Raw genomic sequence first — 21,540 nt, forward strand, 5'->3', positions numbered from 1 at the left:
ATAAAAAAAAGAAGAAAAAAGCTTAATATGGGTGCTGGTAAGAGGTCAATTTAATGGCTCCAAATGATAATGATTAGAGATGGAATTTAAAGGGAAAAAGAGGGCATGCATCATTAAGGGCTAAGACATAGAATGACCTCATAACAGAATTGCAACTACTATATATTAATCTTAAATTTTTCAGTGTTGTGTTGCTCTTAAATTAGTCCATTAATTAATTAATTAATTAACGTATTGTGGTTGTGATAAAGTTGAAAATAAACACACAAATAATCATCAGCTCTCTCTCTTTCCTATCAAAATCAGATTGTGATGGAGTGGTAAGTACTCATTTGTCCTTAATTAAAGATATCGAGTTTGAGCTCTGAGAATAGAGTTTTCTTTGGTAGGGAACGTTTTACCCTCTGTAGTGAGACTTTCTAACATAAATTCGAATTAATTAAACTTTAATATGAGTGTCAAATACTGAATAATGACTAAAAAAAAAAAAGTTCTCTTTCCTACTTAATTTGTCAATGCATCATTCGCCAAACTATGTCGGAGCTCCATTGAGAATGATATAATAATCTTGTCTTTTTTTTCCTTTTCTATCATCATGATACTCTTCCGTTCATATTAAGTGAATTATCACGATCTTTTTTATAGTTTAAAAATAAATAAATTTTTCAAAGTTCAAGAGAATTGATGAGACTTTTTTTTTAATTATATATTTATCCTTTCTTTTAACGAGGTCTTTAATCTACGTACTATATATTTTCTAGAAGAATAATTTGAGAATAATCAAAATGATAATAGAGGAAGGTAACATTTAATTTACATCCTTAAATATATTTTTTTAAAGAGTGACATACCAACATATATACGGTGGCGGATCCACCTTGTAATCAGAGGGTTCGGATGAATCCCCTTCGATAGAAAATTGTACTATTTTTATATTATTTTTACATAGTCAAAAATATTTTTATGTATATATAGTAGATGTTGAACCCTCTTCGACTAGTCCGTACTTTTACTTCTGAACCCCTCAATGAAAATCTTGGCTCCGCCACTCCATATATATGATGCAATAAGATTTGTCTACAAGGTACTAATAATATCATACAGTATCTCAAAAGAAAGAAAGAAAGAAAGAAGAGATTGGAAATGTTGAAAAATGGGTTCTTGATAATATACTTGAGTATTACAGATGAATTAATAGAGTCAAAGAAGCAGACAACAATGAGGTAACACGTCCACGCTAATAAATATTGTGAGTACAATTTTGTTTCTTTTTTGATTTTTCTTCGTAATTAGAAGACCGTTAATAGTTTATTTCTTGAATATAGGATGATCTGGACCATGCAATATTTGGTGTCTTGATCTCTTTGTTAATATCCCATAGTTTATGGAATTTCGAGATGGTTAATGTCTTTATAAAACTGAAGAATTTATAGGATATTCGAGATCCAAATTTCGTATATAGTTACACATACATGGTGTAATTATAGCTATGAAATAATTTATTTTGGTATCTTTTTATTATCTCTCTGTAGAATATCATGAATTTGGAAAGTACAATTGCGTGACCCCATCACTATCTCTCGTTGTCTTTGGTGTTTGTTAGTTGCACGAGTTAAGTGAGAAATGGAGGAAGAAAAAGAGTCAGACAATCACCAATAGCTTTGATGTGATTGATTTCATTTTTCCTCTTTTAATTAGTGATATTGAATTTAAGAAATAATGGCGGAACTATAAAATTTTCACTAAAAAAGCTAAGAAAATTCAATATTTGAAGTAGAATATAGTTTTTCTTTTACCGAACAGAACGTAAAGGTGGCTTCGACAATGTTCAAAAATGAACAAAATTCTTAATAGGAAATGTGTTGTTCGTTTTGGACTAATTCCGCACAATTTTCCTCAAAAGGTCTTGCGACATTTAGAGATTACACATCTTATGTGTAGTTTTTCAATCTTTTCGGCTATTAATATGAGACTTTTTTTCGCACGTCCAACAAAATGCTTCCAACCTTGAATGATTCTTAAGCAATAAGAGTCTAAATTAGTGAAACTAGTAAGGACGAAATGCCATATAACTATATTGTAGTAAATAAATAAAACTAGAGACATCGAAGGGAAGACAGATTTTTCGTAGGATATTGGTGGTTTCGAGGGAGCTTTTTAAGAGATTTTAAGGTCGAGGGTCATAGTTTCTTGATGTAGGGTTACCCCACCCATTTGTGGGACCCATAATTCTACCTAAGTAGGGCCCACAACATTTGATTTTGTTTTTTATTTTATTTTCATGCATATTTGGACCCAATTTTTCTCCATAGTATAAATGATCTTGGCTCCTTCCTTCCCTTTTAACCTTTCTATAACTCACCTGTTCAACAATCTTCTAAAGCTATAAAACTAGCTAGGCTGCTTAACATAACATACTTAGCTTCATATATTTGTGATACAAGCCATGAATCTAACTGTAAATGGTCAATCACAAGTACCTCCAGGGTTTCGTTTTCATCCAACTGAGGAAGAACTTCTTCACTATTACCTGAGGAAAAAGATAGCTAACGATAAGATTGATCTTGATGTTATCCGCGAAGTAGACCTCAACAAGATGGAACCATGGGACATTCAAGAGAAGTGCAAAATAGGATCGACGCCACAAAATGATTGGTACTTGTTCAGCCACAAGGACAAGAAGTATCCAACAGGGACTCGTACAAATCGTGCCACTGCTGCTGGATTCTGGAAAGCTACAGGTCGTGATAAAGTCATATATGGCAAATGTAAGAGGATAGGAATGCGAAAAACCTTAGTCTTCTATAGAGGACGCGCCCCTCATGGCCTGAAATTGGATTGGATCATGCATGAATATCGCCTCGATGACAACTCCAGCACTCAAGATCATCAGGCCGATGTCAACTTTTGTGTATGTATATACTCTCAAATCTTCTTTCATATCTACCTACTGTAAACTGTCGACGTATATAAGTTAAACTCGTTTGTTTTAAACATCCAGGCATCGGAATCAGGTGGTGTAGAAGAGGGTTGGGTGGTCTGCCGCGTATTCAAGAAGAAGAGTTCACTCGAAATCCCTCAAAGCAGTTCCTCTACAGTTCAGAAACCAAACACTGACGGCGTTCTTGATCAAATACTCATGTACATGGGAAGATCGTCATGTAAACAACAACAACAACACGAAACCAAAAACAACAACCCAAACATTCAATTTGAAAGCAGTTTCCTACACCTCCCAGAGCTGGTGAATCATCATCATCCAACGACCAACAACGACATGGAAGTACTAATTCATCAAGATTGTGGCTTTGATGAGATGCTCATGTCAACAGGAACTGATCAAATTAATAGCCCTGCTTGTGACTGGTTAGCCCTCGATCGCTTGGTGGCTTCTCAACTCAATGGCCATTTCGATATACCAACCAACAATAACACTGCTCGATCCAATGATGATGATGGTACTGAATTTTGGAGCTAGATGCAACCATCAACCTTTTATCCAATAAGCCACTTGTCCCTATGAATCAAACTTACATATATACTCGTACTGTATATTATATCCAGAACAGTACGCGCCCAGCTAGTTCTACGTCAATATAGGATAGTACGCTAGCTATTTTGAGTGATACCTATAATTAAACGATGCTACTCTTTCCTGTGTACTCAAATTAATAATTATAAGCCCTTCATATTTTCTCTGAAGGGCAGGGATAATTACTATATTGTTTAATTATATACACAAAGATGCTCCCCTACATGGTCTTTTCTGATTATCCATGACGATGTCATAGTTCTTGCGATTATATAGTACGTGCGTTGGTTTTTTCATAGGCTAAGCACGTGGAAATTCTTTTTTTAAAAAAAAAAATTAATTAATTAAGACTATCAAATGCTATGTAAGTTGTAGAATAACATTCACCAACAGTAAACTGACAAAAATGCCAAAAGCAGGAACTGTCACTTAATCAAATGAAATACCTGAAAGGCCTATTTTAATTCACAGAACAATTGATCTTTTCCAGACAAAATGCTAGTACAAGAAATCAAATGACATGCTCAAGTTATACAAATACAATACAGAGACAAAATTGACAATACAGAAATTTGAACAAAACTTCAAAGTAAAAATGATCTACAATATTATAGTCACCATTGCAAAACTGATAACGAGATCATGTAATCTCAAGAATAATTTTCTCACAATTCAAACTCGTCACCAAACTTTAATGCCTCAGATGCAGCCTCTTCTTCTTCATCGTCGATTACAAAGTACGGATTGTGTACCTCAGGCCTGAATTTAATTCCAGTAAACAAATAAAAAGCCAGAGTTGCCACTTCCCCTGCCATTACACTAGTCCAAAGATACCTATACGATACAATCGTCTCCAATGCATAAACCACAACCCTTGTAAAGTAAATATAACATATAACCACGATGTAGTACTGCCTAAAGAGCGTCAGTTTCATCAAATTCACAGCAGCTTTCCCGTCAGATTTAGCAGCCTCACGCAAATTCTTAATCGACCAAACAATGGGAAAAAGAACCGCGCAACAACAGATCACATCAACGAGCAAAAACACTTGTTTCCATGTCACCCATTCATACCCATAAGGCCCATTCTCATCAATCACAACCTGAGCTATATTTGCTACAACCTGAAGTGGTATCACAATCATCAAAACTTTCTTCTCTTTCTCCTGCAAATAAGGTTTTAGAAATGACCAGCCCGTCCCAATCAACACGATCAACGTGAACAACATTATCCCTTTCAAGAAACTGAAAATGTAAAACAGTACATCCCATCCGTGAGCACTACCCGTACGCTTAATGTAAGATTTATCTTCTGCTTCACACAACAAATTCAAGGCTTTCAATATGACTACAGCCAGCATGAAGAAATGGATCGCGTGAACAGTTAATCTCTTCTTGAACAGCACGAATATCCAAAATACACCCAAACAGAAATAAACAAGCGAAAACACGAAATAAATCCTAGGCAAAATGGCCTTGCCAACAGAGAGATAGTCTCTATTTCCTGATTTAGCATCAAGATTGTACATTGCAGATCGCACAATCATAGAAACTTTTAACTGAGGACAACAATTAGCAAACACCAGAGAGTACTGATCAGCTTCCGTATCAACAAAAAGTGTGTTTAAAGACGAATTGTCACCAAGTTTGTCGAATGTATAGACAAGCTTGACCTTATCAGACTGGACCGCGCAAGTGATCTCCGCATCCTCAATTTGTTCAAGAACACGCATCCACGCGTTGCTAGTACATAGAAAGAATCCAACTTTCGAAAGATCAAGGTTTGCGGGATTGCTAGGGACACCAAGGGATATTTTCGAGACATTGAGTTCCAATCTACCCCGATGTGTGAAGCCGAATTCATCAAATGGTATAATGGGACGATCATCAGAACGAACCTCATTGGATCTGATTTCAGCTAAAGAACATGAATAAAAAAGGGATGTAACAAAGAATAAGAGAAGGGAAACTTTTGTGGACGACATTGTTGGATCGGATAAGCAAAATGGTCCTGTTTTCTTGATATTTACATACTGATGAAATATATTATACGTCAAGAAAGAGAAGAGACACAATGTACTTCTCCTTCTGATATGAGAAATGAAATTAGTAATGTCTAAGGAAATAGAGAGGCAACAAAAGGAAACGAAATCAAATTTTTTTAAAAAAAAATTTGCAGAAATGGGAATTGCAGTTATGTTTTAGTTCAGTTAGTTGGATGTATGAGGCTAAAACTATTTTCCAAGTGTGTCACCTGTATTTTATCCACAAATTTGATTTTCTAACAGACCTGTTAGTTATTATGTAAAATAAAATAAAATAAAATAAGAAGTGAATCAGTGTCATATACTATCTTTTATTGTACTATTTCCTTTTTTTGGAATGTTACGGCAAAGTTTTGACATTTGACACGGTCATATATTTCAAACATTTGTCGTTGTAAAGGGCAGTCTGGTATATAAGGCATCCCACGTTCAAGCAGGGCCGAGGGAAGGGTCGCATCCTAAGAGGGTGTGATGTAGACGGTCTGATATAGGTTGTCCATTATAGATTTTCTAATATAATCTTGGGACAAAAATACATCAAAGCTTAGTATCCTAAGGAGCATCTATCTGATCTATAGATCTCAATATTATGTTCTTGTCATCTTTTCAATATTGTTACTCTTTTGGTTTTATTTTAAACTCTCGACATTTATGTATAATTACAGAAGAATGACAATAGAAGTTACATGTAAATTCATAATGTACAACATATATACTCTTGTATGTGCTATACTAAATTTCTCCCCCATTGGCATAACTGAACAGGCTCATCGATCTCCACCTAATTAGCACTGAGTTTCGGACAGACATTTGAGCTGGGATTTGCAATGGTGCCTGCACGCGTAGATGAAGGCAACTCATTAGCTACTCATGTACCCCTAAGTGAAGTTGCTAATAAGTTTGGGAAACATACATATGTTCGCGTAACAAGGTTGTTTGGAGACAGGATCTTCTTCAAATGGCGGTGGTACTTGCCCGTACACCATTTCACAACTCATGTCTTCAAAATCTACATTATTGTTAAAACACCAAATTGAATACATGATGAATAGTAGACAATGTTAAACATAGATCGTTAAGGGCGATCTAGCTGCTTGTCCCTGCAAATTAACAAAGTCGAAGAACACTTACTTGGATTCATTGTTAATGGAAGTCCGAATTCGTTTGTGAAGAAGTCTTGTGTTGGTATTTTGCACATGTTCACACACATTCCTACACATCCACTGTTCTCCAAATACCTTCGCTCGACGACATAAAACAATGTTGTTTTATTTCACACTATAACAGTATAGTCACAAAATTATATCTGTCACATAAAAATAACTGAATGGATGAACCCTACCTGCATTTTTTTATGTGAACTCCACTTTTCTGCTTCCCCCCATCTACCTCCACTTCCACAACCTATTCAAAAAATTAGTACATTGAAAAGCTAGCAATTATATAAATTCAGAATACAGTATGTAGTTCTTCTTAACTGTAATTTGAAAATCATGAGAGTAGTTTGATTAATGTACCTCAGAAGGACCAACTAACCAGAAGAAGAAAGGCACAGTAATTGCCGCGTTGAACTCTGCTGCCCACTTCGTTGGTGGAAACAATTTCCTAAACTGCATCGTCCAACAAATATGTATATTAACCATACATTTACAATTGTGCTTTTTAGAAGGCGGAATATATCGCCAGGCCCTTCAACTTGACACCTCAAGTGGACATTGTTCATTTTAAGCACCTAAAGTAGCGTGTCACTTTGGCACATCAAGTTTATGACTACTTTAGGTGCTTAAAATGAACGTGCACTTGAGGTGTCAAAGTGAAAGATGGTGTCAAGTTGAGGGCCTGGCGATTTATTCTGCCTTTTCAGAACCATACATGTAACACTTGGTTGACGACGACAACAACAACATACACAGTATAATTCCACAAAGTTGGGTCTGGCAATGGTATAATGCACCAAACTACACCTCTACTTCACAGGGAGAAAGGTTATTTCCAATAGACGATCAGAAACAGACACTTGGTTGTTTCATTTATTGTCTCTCAAGTTTAACCAGAGTTCGTTTGGTGTGAGGCATACATAATGTATAATACTCTCGGGACAAAATGCAGAATTATTTTATCATGTGTTTGGTTAGAGGTATTAGTTAGTCTCGGAATTATATTTATACATTTGGTGTCTTCTGTTGTATGTATGTATTTCGAACCATATTAATAAAATGGAAATATAGTACCTGAGCAGGAGCTCCAGGAGGAAGCATAGACATGAGGACCTCGCGAACTACTTGCTGCTGCTGCAGCCGCGACCTCCCTTGCATCACTTTCCTCGACACATCAACAAAACTGTCGTAATCATAATCAAACCAACCCTTCTTCTTCATCTCATCAGAGTTCTCTATTTTGCTCGTACCGTACTTCTCCATCTTACGTGCGAAAAGAGTCATGAATGCCTTCTCAAACAATCCATCGTTGTACTTTGTCTTCTGTCCTAATGGTGCCGGTTCCCCTGATGGCTCCGCTATCCCACATCGTATACTCATACATCCTCTCTGGCTTTGGCGGTAAAATGTGTAGTTATTGAGAGTTGAACATGAGTAGGGAAGTGTTTGGATGCTAAGTAGCACCATGAATTATTAGCTACCTGCTGTCAAATGCTACTACGGTTCAATGTTAGCGATGATTTATATTAGTCGATGCATATCGTGTGACTTCCACAGTCCAACCAATGCTTCTTTCTTTCATTGTGTTTTCTGTTTTGCACACAAAACAAACTTTAGACCACACAAATGTGATCTACCTAAGTGTCTACCAACCTCACATTTCACAATAAGATGAAATAAATAAAATAATAAAACCTGACGTTGTCAAACAGGGGATGTAGCTCAGATGGTAGAGCGCTCGCTTAGCATGCGAGAGGTACGGGGATCGATACCCCGCATCTCCACTTTTTATTTTCAACTCTTTGTGCTTAATAATCTGTTTAGAAAACTATTTACTCAAGTGGACAATCACTCTGAGACAACTACTTTTACAAAGGTGAACAACTAAAACGAGATGATGGAGTAACAAACAATGTCTTTCCTAGAATGATGGGTGTGTACATAATAAGTATCTCGATCTTTTTAGTCTCACCTTTAAATTATCAGGTGTGTGATTTTCCGGCTTAATTATCACCAATTAGTTATCAAATAATACTTCAACTATTGATTATCCACTTTTTCTATTTATCAAAAGATAATTTCAGGTATGAAAAGTCAACAATTAATAGTTGAAGTATGTTTTAATAACTAGTTGTTGATTATTAGATAAGAAACTCGAACATCTAATAGTTCATGTATAAAACTCAAAAAACAAAAATATTTTAAATATATTTTGAAATTTTTAGATGTATTTTTCACGCTTCACTATATTGAATTTATTTGCCCAAATTTCAAGATATATCGCAGGGTCAACTAACAGCCTATATATACCTAAGTTCCTATATAGAGGCAGCCAAAACGGGTTTGGCCCTTGAGATCAGCCCGACCCGACTTGCTATTAGTGTAGGTTGGATTACGATTTTTGAGCCCATTTAAAATTGAGGCTTATAAGCTCGGCCCAAGTTAGCTCGCTCGCCGTTGAGGCTTGATCGAGGTAAAGTTGGGACGGTTCGTTAGACCAAAAGGCTAGTTAATTATTTAAATTAAAAATAGGGCAAACAATATAAATTTCGATACTGCGCCGCATTCTTTGTGTTTCAAGCAGAACCCATTTTCAGATCTTTGATGATAATGGATCCATCAAAGAAGCCTTTAACAATTCCAGAAGCACTTTCCTTATTGAAGGAAAATCAGACAGTTAAAGAAAAATATTTCCCCTTTGTGGAAAGAATTTTAATGGAGCGTCAAAAAAGACATGAGGAAGAACTAAAAGAAAGAGAAAAAATGTATACAAATATATTGGAAAAGCTTGCTAAGGAACATGAAGAGAATGTCAATATGCTAAATGAGACAATTAATAAATTAATGAATGAGATAAATGCTAATGAAGCTTATTATGAGAAGCAATTCAGAGAGATTTTGCATAGTGTTTCTATTTTGAAGGAAGCTGATGAGAAAAAAAATGCTGCAGATTGCAATGGTGAATCAAAAAATGAAGGTATTATTGTTGTGTGACTTTAGGTTAAATTTTTTGTTTTGATTTTATTTTTTTGCTCTTTACAACTTGTTTCGATGGTGGCTATATATCGTTTCATAATATATCTTGTTGTTTTGAAAATAGTTAATGTTAAATATTGATTTTACTGCTTTTGCAAAACCTGTTTTGAATTATTTGTGGCATTCAATTAATCAACTAATTTGGAGTAGGATAAAGTTTAGCACATGATAATTGACTTTTGGAAAAGCAAATGAATAAATTTTCGCCGATTATGTGAATTATATTTGTAGCTTTCACAGCTTTTTCTTTTTTTTTAAGAGATACCTCGGTAATAAATCTATACTAGTATTAAATAAAATTATAGCATAATACATTTTTTTTAGTGAAGTTGAGGATAAAGCGAGGACTTAATAGGAGAGTTAGATGTGGTAAAGTATTTTATTTGAGCATCACATTTAATTCAAAAATTGTAGTAGAAATTCAACAAAACAAAGATATTGCAATAATGTGGATTTAGAATAATTTTTTATTTTTATTTATGCACCTTATAGCTTGTTTTGATGCAGATTGTTATGCATTGTCTCATAATGTATCTTATTATTATTTTTTTATTAGAGTTTATGATTAAAAAAAATATAAATTATCACCTTTTTATGAGATGAAATTTAACTTAGCTGAAAATTGTAGTGGTACATCAAGAAATGAATTAGGTAAAAGTCAATTTTTTTTTTTTTGTTTTCTTACTCCTTGCAGCTTGTTTTGATAGTTGTTATGTATTGTTTTATAATTTCAATGAATCAAATAATACATTTTAATTATTTATGGCATTTGCAAATATTAAAGTGTAACACCTTGAACTTTGAGCAAGGATTTGAATCTTTCTGATACATTAATTTTTTAGTGTCGAAGTGCTTTAGATATGAATTAAGGTCATAAGAAACTTCTGATACAAATTTGAGTACATAGTCTTCCTACAAATTTTATGTTTTCATATAAATTCTTACAAGGATCAACCGATGAATTATTGATTGGACCCATATAGCTCATGATGTGTTATGTATTGGTGTCGGTTATACCATCTAGATCAACGTAATTAATAATGTCTATGTTATTTCATGTTATTTTTGTTATGAGTCTATTGTTCCTGTGTCATAAATGTATACTATGTCATGTTCTCCCTCTCCCTAGTTTTACATATCAATACATTTCACGCATTGACGTCTTTGACGCTATATTATTTTATGATACAGATTTGAAGACGAACACACCTGGCTCAGCACATCACTAAATCCATCCAGTTCAGCTGTTGGTGAGCCCCAACTACTCTGGAGGCCCAGTTTAGTATTTTTACTTTCAGTTCAGTTATTAAGGTCTGACAAGGCCTTGTCCTGATAGACTTTATTTATTTTCTTAAAGATTTCATAGACAGATGTAGCTGTCAGACTCAGTTGTAATTCATTCTTATTTCGCATGTCTTTGGATTTCTATAACTACTCTTTGAAAGTTCTAGTTTTATGAAATGAATTTCCTTTATTATATATCTTTTCCGCACTTTATAAGTGTATGCTCACGATCTTAGTCAGACAGTTCCTCCGAGTCAGTAATGGTTTAGAATGTCAGTAACGTCCAAGGTCTAGGCTCGAGATTTGACTAGTATAAACTAGAAATTGGTGCACTCTAAAATTTTGTTAGTCATGTTCCTACCCCCTAATCGTATGAATGTCCACACCAATATCGATCTATCATTAACAATTTAATCAAAACACATTTACTGATAAATCTAATCCAACTAATCATAAAATTTAGATAATGATAAATCCAACTCTAAAATCCGCACCCCCATGTCATGTGTGAAAATTCATAAATAGAGAGGAAAAAAAACAATAAACAGGGCAATAAATTAAATTAATTAGTGAGACTAAAACAGGTCACAATTCACATGGCAATGTTTGACGATCCAGCAAAGTTTGTTGACTTGCATGCAGTAGCTACAACTGGAGTATACTGCATCGGTTGGTTCAGTTCGATTTTGTATATTATTAGTTCGATTTATCAATTTTTGATCTGTAAACATGCTAATCTAATAACCGGATCAATAAAATATTCGTTATTGATTTTTGATTAATCAACTTAATCGACTTTTGATCTTTATCGATTTAACCGATAAAAAATACTCCCTTAATTTTCTTTACTTTCTTTTATTTTCATTTCTTGTACACTAATCATGCAAAACAAGACATGATCAATGAAGAGACCAACACCCAACTACTTCAGGATTAATCAAATAATCTTGAATTTTGTGAATATCATGACTAAAAACTTTAAATTGTTTGAAATTAAAGGACACTTTTATTACATAACCACTTACTATATAATCCCTCCATTCACTTTTTATTTGTCATATTTTGACTTGAAACGCCATTAAGAAAACAATTACGTATTAAGTTGGCTCTTATAGACTTGACACACCCATTATGAAATCAATAAATAGATATGCATTTTACATATTTAGCCTTGTATGCTTTTTAAAGTTCAATGATTAAATATTGAAATTTGATACATATTACTCCATCTCACGCATTACGTCTAGAACAATATAAGTATTTATAATTGAAACTAGTAATAATCATTTAATTATAATTTTGAGAATTGAGATCATTTATGCACGATTCAATAATTTTGAAAACTGTGGATATGTTTAGTATTCATGAAACAAACATTTTTAGAAAAAAAGGCTGTTTGAAGTAGACAAATGTACAGTTTAGATAGGTCCAGCACAGCTCTTAACATGCACTGGCTTAGGCATTTGCAGCTTCCAACAGCTAATTAAGCTTCAAGTATTTATAACTTCATGCATATTCAACCTCAGACTTATTGTAATTGGGGCTTTGGGAATATAAAGTTAATTATTTTTGTTACTTAAATTCCCATTGAGCAGTTTTTGAATTCATAAAAGTGATCCAGTAAACAAAGGTGGAGAAAATAAGAAATGAAACTTCATCTGTAAATCTGTCAATTTCATTCATTAATATTGGTGATGTTAATACACTGTTGCTCTTTTGACTTGTTACTCTGCCTACAATTGTCTGCATGTTCAATTTTTGTCATATTTGAGTTAGTGGCGGAGTCAAAAATTTTCAAAATCGAAAGAAGTAAGTACACGATCGAACTACTCAAAGAGCGTTCAACATCAATTATATATATATACAAAATAATTTTAACCATTTATATATAGTAAAAATTTTCGCTGAATGAACCCCCTATCATAAGGTGGCTTCGTCCCCTGATCTTTTTTGAGTAGGGGAGCTTAAGTAATTCATGGAAGTATGTGGCAATTTCATCTAAAAACTTAAATCGTAAATCAAAGGAAATGTTAGTAACTTAAACATAGTATTATGTCTTCAAGAACAACCTCACTACCTCTCCGAGACAGCGGTAAGGTCTGCGTACACTATATCCTCCCCCAATTTTACTGAGTATGTTGTTGTTGTTTGTTTTTTGCGACATGCCCCTCGTATGTTGTGGACCTAATTCTTTTTCATGAGCCAAATATGTAGACCTATTTTCTTGCTTCTTAGGTACTAGCTTGACCTATTGCCTGCTCTGATTCCACGTTTAAACGTGTGACCATCTTATCTAAAAATTTATACTATTAAAGTTATATTTAACCAATTAGACAAGTAGCAACTAGTGTAGGCAACAATAGTTAATCTCCAAATTGATATATATTAGTATACAATAGTACTAGGAACCATAATTATGAAGGTGACGAATGTTAATAGGAGAAATTACAGTAGGATCACCATTCAAGAACTTGTCTGCAATTATAACATTAGCAGCTTCTGTTGGATGATAAGCATCCCAAAACACATATTTTCCTCTGTCATCACACATCACTGAGCTTGTGTTAGCATTTTTCCCCTTGTAGCATACGAATGGCGGAAAGTACCCTCCACAGCATGGCTTGTCAGAATTCTCAAAACCTAAAAATTTCACAAAACAAACACATCGTTAATGAATTAACATACAATGTCATCAGGTCAGATTCAGAATTTGAAGTTCATGAGTCGTACAGTAATCTCAAATTAATACTCGTATATAACAAAAGTTATTAGGTTCACGTGAATCCAGTACTTCACAGCTAGATTTGCCTCTAGTCACCATCATTACACTTCATATTGAAAGCATAATTATGTAAATGAGATGATCACATAGTTCAACGAAGGAAAGATCACTTACCATACTGTTCATGATTTAGTATGATCTCTCTGAAAACATCATAGGAATTTGCATATATGAAGATGGCTTTTGGTCTCATTTCTTTGTTCAATCGATCTATGTCCATCTTGAGTTTCTTATTATACTTTCTGATTAATGTGTTCACCTCAACAGAACATTTACCCCTTGATATTAATCCGATGGCGCGAATAAATGGAATGCATCCAAGAGGTCCTACTCCAACTACTACAATTTTTCGCGCCCCTAATTTATGCAGTCGCTACAAAAAAAAAATGGTTCGAAAATTAGTTATGAAACTTATGTTCTTAAACATGTCACGATAACATATTATTGTTCCCTCTGTCCCATTTTACGTGAAAGTAGTATAACATTTTTTTCAGTACGACTTATCAAATAGGAACAAGAAGTAAGTAATATAAGTATATAGTACCTGAAGGTTCATAGTCAAGTTAGAAACTAGATAGTCTTGAAATATGGTTGGAGAAATATTTTTACTCAGAAAAGGAATAGATGGTTGGAAATAGTTTATAACATCATTAGATCCAATTGTTACAGAAAATATAGCTTTCTTTAAGAATCTCTTTGCATTTTCTTCTCCCATTGCATTCACGATGTATCTTCTGCTTTCCTCAAAATTGTTGATTTGTTTACTCAATGGAACTCTCCCTATCTGCAACATACGTTATAGCTCGTATAACTCATCAAAATTTCAAGTATAGTAGTTACAGCGTCAGTGTATATAAGTTAAATCTTCGACAAAAAAAATTGGATATGGTACTAACGAAAAGTGTTCCGGTTGCATCCAAAATTCCTGAAGCACCTGAGGCATAATTAATTCCAATATGTGTTGCATTTGATTCAACATTAGGTGCTAAATATGGTGGAGGAAATGAGTTACTACCAAGAGCTTCACCTGGGGAAAAAAGAACATGATCATCAAACTTAATCAAATAGGAAGACAACAACTTGTACTACCCTTGCATAAAGATTGTTTAGTGTACCTAATTGTCACACCCTTTTAGTTAAGACAATCAAACAACTTGACCAAGAAGTCGTTTTTGGAAACAATTTAACTTTAAAATTCTCATTTTAACCGTTACTCAGATGATTCATAGCCACATAATGTATTAAGTTATGTACATTGCTATCGTCAATTTTTAACATGTAATAGCAGATTAGTTCCTACTTTTATCAAGTTACAACGAAATGATGCCTATCATAGAAACTTATTACTTCCATGCGATTATCTTATAAGTGACTTGAATTCACAATATTCTTTACACTGTCGGTACATAGAACTTAAACTCAAATAAAATTACCAACAATATCAGAAATGGTGCGACCGTTGGTGAATCTTCCGGTAGGGTGTCCATGGGAAGGTTTAAAATCGATACCATATGGCGGAGAATCAGCTTTCGAGAGGGTAAACAAGAAGTTGTTATTGCCAACATCAACAAGAGAATCTCCAAACACAAATGTAGCAGCAGCACAGGAACAAAAGGGCAATACATGTAACATATGGAAAATGAATATTAGTACTATTGTTGTCATAGTGAAAGAGGGGATATTTGCAAGATCATGAAGAATGTACATTGTGAAAAATGTTATTTACTATTACAAAGAACCATATGGTATAGTTAAATATCAACCAAGTATATGTACTTTTCATGGAATATGAAATGGTAAAATGTCAGGCACTTTGCATGAGCTACTAGAATAAAGAAATTTTTGAAATGGTCATTCATTTTTAAATGTAGCCAACGTCATATGTGAAGCTGTTTGAAATGGTCATTGTTATGAAATTCAAAATTTTGATATCTTCTTGATATCCAACATCATGTTAGAATCTGTTTTTGTATTTAGGAATTAGTTAGCTCAAGTAATTAACATGAACTCATAGTTAAAACCATAGATTCGCCTCTGAATATCTAGTACGCACACACTGGTCTTACATATTAATCTAAATTCGAGGCTTGTAAGATCTATTAACGAGGGAAATACTTCCTATCAAGAATTTCTCCATTTCAAATAATGTAACTTGACGCGCCTTATTAAAGGTTGAAAATTTCATCCATCCCATTGGAACAATTATGTGTATGCCTGCACCATTTGTGACAAGTTACTTGTCTTATTTTTCAGGTTACTAATTCGACGTCGGGCCTTGTACACACTAACCATCTATCACACTATGAGAGAATAGGATCTCAAGTAAATAATGATTTCTAGTCACAAGACTACTTCAATGCTTTTTTGAATGAAGTAAAATTCATGTTCAAACACAAGTTTAGTAGTACTATTTTTTTTAGCTCCCTTTTTGTCAAACTTCAACTAAATCATGTACACAAAACCCAATTAGGACCACCTTATTGATGGAAAAAGACAAACATTTAACAAAACTTTCCAATTATTTTGGTAGAACAGTAATGTTGCTTTCAGGACCCAAACAAGTTGTCTAGTTACCTAGCTACTGCCATTAATAAATGTAGAATTTGTGCAGAAGTAAACTTCACATTCAGCTTTCTTCTTCACCACTAGCTTCTCCACAAGAAATAAGTGAAGCAAAATGTAGCTTTTGTGATTTAATTAAAGAGCAATAACACTGCCTATTTTCTCCAAATATTTTACTTTCATACAAAATGTAGCTTTCAGTGACATCGTGTCCATTACAATATGATTAGATATTTCGAAAATCTAAAAAACAAAATTTCATGTCTAATCAAACAATGTCACATTTTATATTTCCGTCATGTTACTCAAGAAAGAACTACTATAACTCAATAACGTATAATCCCGTGCACGAATCATTCCGTATTTACGTGGGATTTGAGACAGATCAGAACGCTCGATGGGTTAATATAGACAATCTACCTGACCTAAATTAATAGTAATACAATTTAAGATATATTTTTTATTATAATAAGAGAAAATGAAAGGTTATAAAGTCAAGAGAATAATGAATTTGGATTGGGTCGGTGATGTGTGGGGGATATATGCCAACTGCCAACTCATATGGCTGGGGGATACTAAGCAATTAATACAATCAAGTTTGGAGTATGGGTGTCAAACGGGTCGGGCCGGGTCAAACACTAAAAAAAATTAAAATTCACTCTAATCCGGTCCACTTATCCCAATCCGGTCAAACCCACCAAAATCCGGTCAAACCCACCAAAATCCGGTCAAACCCGCTTAAAAAATAAATAAAAAATCCAATATACACTACATACACTTCAATATACACTATATACACTCCAATGTACAATATATATTTTTTAAAAATAATATAAACAATTACACATATATACGTACCATTCAATATATAATTATATATGACTGTACGTACTACTTTAAATTAAACATATGCTATAATAGTATATAATATATATACACTACAATATATATATATATATACACTAATTTATAAAACATATACACATGTATACGTTAAATATATACTACTTTAGAAGATATATATACATATATATGGACCATTCAATATATAAGTACTACTTTAAATAAAATATATACTACAATATACATATATATATACAACAATATGTATATATATATAGTTACATACTAATTTATAAAACATATACACTTGTATACTTTAAAGATATACGTCTATAGAAGATATATACACATATATACGCATCATTCAATATGTATGTACTACTTTAAATAAAATATATACTACAATATACATATATATGTATTACAATGTATAGATGGTTATATTATACTAATTTATAAAACATATACACCTGTATACGTATAATATATACATCTATATAAGATATATACACATATATACGCACCAATCAATGTATATGTACTACTTAAATTAAAATATATACTACAATATACATAGATTACAATACATAGATAGTTATATTATACTAATTTATTAAACATATACACTTGTATACGTTAAATATATACATCTATATAAGATATATACACGTTTATACGCACCATTCAATATATATGTACTACTACTTATAAAATATACTACATTATAGATACATTACAATATATATATAGATATACTTATATACTAATTTATAAAACATATACACATGTATACGTTAGATATACACTTTTATAGAAGATATATGCACAAATATACAAAACATATGCTACTTAATATAATAAATTAATAATATTTGGTAGTAAATTAATAATATATTAGAAGTAAGTTTTAAATTTAAAGTAGAAAACTAGAAATTCAATTTAAAATTTTAAATCGTTAAATGAAAAAATATAAAATGCAAGGACTAAGGAGTGAATGAATTTGGGAAATTTTATTGATTGCAAAATGATCCAAAATCTATAATTTACATGAATGAAAAATCTATAAATTATGCATCATTGTTTCCAACTCATTCATGTTAATATTAATGGGAACTTGCATAGGATAGTCGAAGTCAACGGGGGCAAAACCATGCATTGGACTTGATTCTGCTGAGTTCTCCCTTGAAGTCATGATTTCTTCAAGTTTCAACTCGTCGCTCGGCTCCAATTCCATTCCTTGGTTTCTTCTTTTCGCTCTAATCCAATCTCTAAGGCAAACTAGAACATTCATTGCATTGCTTCCCAATGAGTGTCGGTTGTCTCCAAACTGCTGTCGTCCCTGACTAAAGGCGCTCTTTGATGCAACGGTTGACATTGGAACATTCAAAATATCTCTAGCTAATCTTGAAAGCACAGGATATTGTGTTTCATTACTCCTCCACCAATCCAACGTATTGATCCGTCGCCTGCGATCCTCTGGTGCCGTCCGAAGATAATATTTCAGCTCTTCCCGATAAGTTGATGTGTAAGTTCTCTAATCAACACTGTTCCAACAATTTAAATCATAAAACGAATCAGAAAAACTACTATGTGCCGGCCTTTTAGAAGATGATGGCTCCTCGGGAGGATGAGGAGCGACAGTTGGAGTGATATTTGTAGGTACGACTAAATCAAATAAATCAGTATAGTGATTATATAATTTTTCTATGTAATCCTTTGCATCAGCCGTAGCCGTCCACAAATTAGGTTGTACTTGTTCAGAATCATGGTTAGTATTTATTTCTAAGTTAGTATAAATAAGAATACTAAAGTGACACATATTATTATATTTCATGCACGAATTTAGCATAGCACCAACCAAGTAAATAAGGGGATCGGGAAAAAATATTTTTTAAATTTCGTAAACATGGCGCCAACAGCTTCTTTATAACCTTCTTTATTTTTATATTCTTTGAGCAAACCAGAAATATCGGCTATATATGCCAAAATATTACAAATAGTAGGATAATAAGCACCGAAAAATTCAACCGTAGTTACATAAAATTTTTCTAAAAACTTAACAATATCATTAATTACAACCCAATCAGAATTATGTAGCATGCAATCAGCAGAATCAGCTAATGAACCGCAATGTTGGTTAAAAGCTAGTGTAATAGGAATTCTATATTTATAACAAGTTTTTAAAAATTCATTCGTAGAATTTCATCTAGTATCAATTTCCTCAGGCATCAAAATCGGTGTAAGTCCATTTTTTTGACATTTAACTTTAAATTCTCTAATTCTCGATCTACGATTATTTCCTTGAATAAAACCAACGACAAGACGAATTTTTTTAATATAAAACTCAAAAAACTCAAGACCATCTTTTACAATTAAATTATATATATGACATGCACACTTAATATGAAAAATTTCAGGCAAGGTCGGAGATAGCATAGATTTTATTTTTGTTATAGCAGTCTTGTTGTTAGAAGCATTATCAAAAGCAATACATAAAATTTTATTTTCGATACCATAATATCCAGCAATTTTAACAATAGAATCGGCAATAAATTGTCCAGTATGTTTACGATCTTCATCATATAAAAAAACAAAAATACGTTTTTGCATCACAAAATTACTATCCATCCAATGACAAGTAACGGTTAAATAATCATTTTTATTTACAGCACGACCAAGATCAGAAGTTAGGGACAATCTACATTGAATATGTTTTTACAATGTTGTGAATGGAGTCTAAAAATATCAGACCGACAAGTAGTTCTAGGAATATCGTTAAACATAGGATTATAAATTGCTTGTATATAATGAATAAAGGCATCAGAAGAAGGAAAACTAAAAGGCAAACAACCACAGATACCATTTTAGCCATTTCTTCCTGGTCCCTCAATTTATTATACTTCTTCGCTACGTGGCCGGTTGTTGGGTCCATTCTAGTTTGCGTTGGCCCACCAACATCCCCACCACCTTGTGCAATATTTAACTCTCTTTTGTGATCTTCTGCTATATGTCTCATTAATGTATCCGTACCCCCTTGCTTGCCTCCACTTCTATGCTTATATATTTGTTGACAAATATTGAATTGCACCTCAATATCTGATATACGTTCAAAAAATTGTCATGCAATACTAGTTCTTTTACGAGGTCTTGGGGCACTGGGAGGACGGTGAGGGAGATTAACCAATTCAGATCTAACGTTAGCATCTCCTACTGCGGGTGTCTCAGCAATATTTTCATTATCTTCGTCTAAATTAACCGCATCTACTTCATTTTCTTCTTCTATACCGTAATTTTCCTGAGCTTCTACATAATCCATATCGTGAGCACCTACACCTATTTCTTCCTCAAAAGGTGTACCAAGCGGTACCGGAGGCAAAGGCACATGGGTATATCTACTACTTGAACTACCTCTACCGTTAGTAATTCGCTTTTTACTAACACTACCGCTTCCGGGATAAAAAATTTTAACACCTTTAGTAGCGAGGTTTCTTAATTTATTCATAATATAAATTAAATTAAACTAAAAGTATTCAAAATACACAAATATAATAAAATTAAATATTAAACAATTAATACAATAAATAAAAATTAAACGTAAGAGATGGAACGACAATACCAAATTTTGAAAGTATCCGAAGGTTGCGACTTTAGAAACTTCCGCTCGTACTTTGTAAACGAAAAAATAAAAAATTAAAGTGAACACTTTAAGAAATTAAATATATTGAATATTTGAGAATTGAGATTTGAGAGAGAATGAGATTTGAGAGAGTGAAAAATTGTGCGAAAAATGAATTGAAGTTGTAGGGTATTTATAGAATTTTTTTGGGATTAAAAAATATTTTTTAAAGTTAATTTTTTTTTTTAATAAATGGGCCCAAACTAGCTGTTTGGACCCAAAATCGGCTATATAGCCGTTGGGCCAACGGCTAGTTTTGCCCAAATTTTTATTTTTTTTTTAAAAAGGTATCCGGGCCGGGCCGGTTGACCGGCGGACTTGGACTGGGTTAGCCGGGCCCATTTTAAAAAAATAATCGGCCCGGGACCCAGAACCCTAAAGCCCTAGGGCTTATCGGGACGGGTCAAATCGGACCGGATTAGTTACAAGGGTCGGGTCGGGCCGGCCCACTTGACACCCCCAGTTTGGACGGCTCATCCTTTTTTCAGCCATTAATTATATACATTTTTCACTCCTTGAAGGAGAGTCTTGGAGTAACTGATAAAGTTGTTGTCAAGTGATCAGGAGGTCACGGATTCAAGCCTTGGAAACAGCCCCTGGTAGAAATGTAAAGTGAGGCTACG

General features: G+C 33.4%; 5 protein-coding genes and 1 non-coding gene across 6 annotated transcripts; 3 read left to right on the top strand and 3 right to left on the bottom strand.

Moving 5' to 3' along the window:
* The first annotated feature begins 2,141 nt into the window (after window positions 1-2,141).
* Window positions 2,142-3,760, top strand: LOC107857429 (NAC domain-containing protein 66). The gene is made up of 2 exons (XM_016702310.2): window positions 2,142-2,911; window positions 3,002-3,760. The coding sequence occupies exons 1-2, from the start codon at window positions 2,447-2,449 to the stop codon at window positions 3,476-3,478; spliced, it is 942 nt and encodes a 313-aa protein (XP_016557796.2). The 5' UTR covers window positions 2,142-2,446; the 3' UTR covers window positions 3,479-3,760.
* Window positions 3,761-3,961: 201 nt separating this feature from the next.
* On the bottom strand, window positions 3,962-6,037 carry LOC107857428 (protein CANDIDATE G-PROTEIN COUPLED RECEPTOR 7-like). Its single transcript, XM_016702309.2, has one exon. The coding sequence runs from the start codon at window positions 5,515-5,517 to the stop codon at window positions 4,198-4,200; it is 1,320 nt and encodes a 439-aa protein (XP_016557795.1). The 5' UTR covers window positions 5,518-6,037; the 3' UTR covers window positions 3,962-4,197.
* A 141-nt stretch (window positions 6,038-6,178) lies between these two features.
* On the bottom strand, window positions 6,179-8,342 carry LOC107851932 (beta-carotene isomerase D27, chloroplastic). The gene is made up of 6 exons (XM_016696996.2): window positions 7,809-8,342; window positions 7,095-7,187; window positions 6,920-6,981; window positions 6,709-6,815; window positions 6,491-6,586; window positions 6,179-6,411 (listed from the first exon to the last, which is right to left on the bottom strand). The coding sequence occupies exons 1-6, from the start codon at window positions 8,199-8,201 to the stop codon at window positions 6,359-6,361; spliced, it is 804 nt and encodes a 267-aa protein (XP_016552482.1). The 5' UTR covers window positions 8,202-8,342; the 3' UTR covers window positions 6,179-6,358.
* Window positions 8,343-8,445: 103 nt separating this feature from the next.
* Window positions 8,446-8,518, top strand: TRNAA-AGC. The gene has a single exon. It is a non-coding gene; the product is annotated as a tRNA-Ala (tRNA).
* Window positions 8,519-9,089: 571 nt separating this feature from the next.
* Window positions 9,090-11,247, top strand: LOC107856755 (vacuolar protein sorting-associated protein atg6-like). Its single transcript, XM_047402550.1, has 2 exons — window positions 9,090-9,711; window positions 10,962-11,247. Exons 1-2 carry the CDS (start codon window positions 9,339-9,341, stop codon window positions 10,997-10,999), a joined length of 411 nt encoding a protein of 136 aa, XP_047258506.1. The 5' UTR covers window positions 9,090-9,338; the 3' UTR covers window positions 11,000-11,247.
* Window positions 11,248-13,409: 2,162 nt separating this feature from the next.
* Window positions 13,410-15,604, bottom strand: LOC107857427 (GDSL esterase/lipase At5g41890). The gene is made up of 5 exons (XM_016702307.2): window positions 15,270-15,604; window positions 14,733-14,863; window positions 14,381-14,620; window positions 13,951-14,209; window positions 13,410-13,694 (listed from the first exon to the last, which is right to left on the bottom strand). Exons 1-5 carry the CDS (start codon window positions 15,541-15,543, stop codon window positions 13,456-13,458), a joined length of 1,143 nt encoding a protein of 380 aa, XP_016557793.1. The 5' UTR covers window positions 15,544-15,604; the 3' UTR covers window positions 13,410-13,455.
* Window positions 15,605-21,540: the final 5,936 nt, after the last annotated feature.

The sequence above is a fragment of the Capsicum annuum genome, chromosome 1 (genome assembly GCF_002878395.1).
Source record: "Capsicum annuum cultivar UCD-10X-F1 chromosome 1, UCD10Xv1.1, whole genome shotgun sequence".
Classification (NCBI taxonomy): domain Eukaryota; kingdom Viridiplantae; phylum Streptophyta; class Magnoliopsida; order Solanales; family Solanaceae; genus Capsicum; species Capsicum annuum.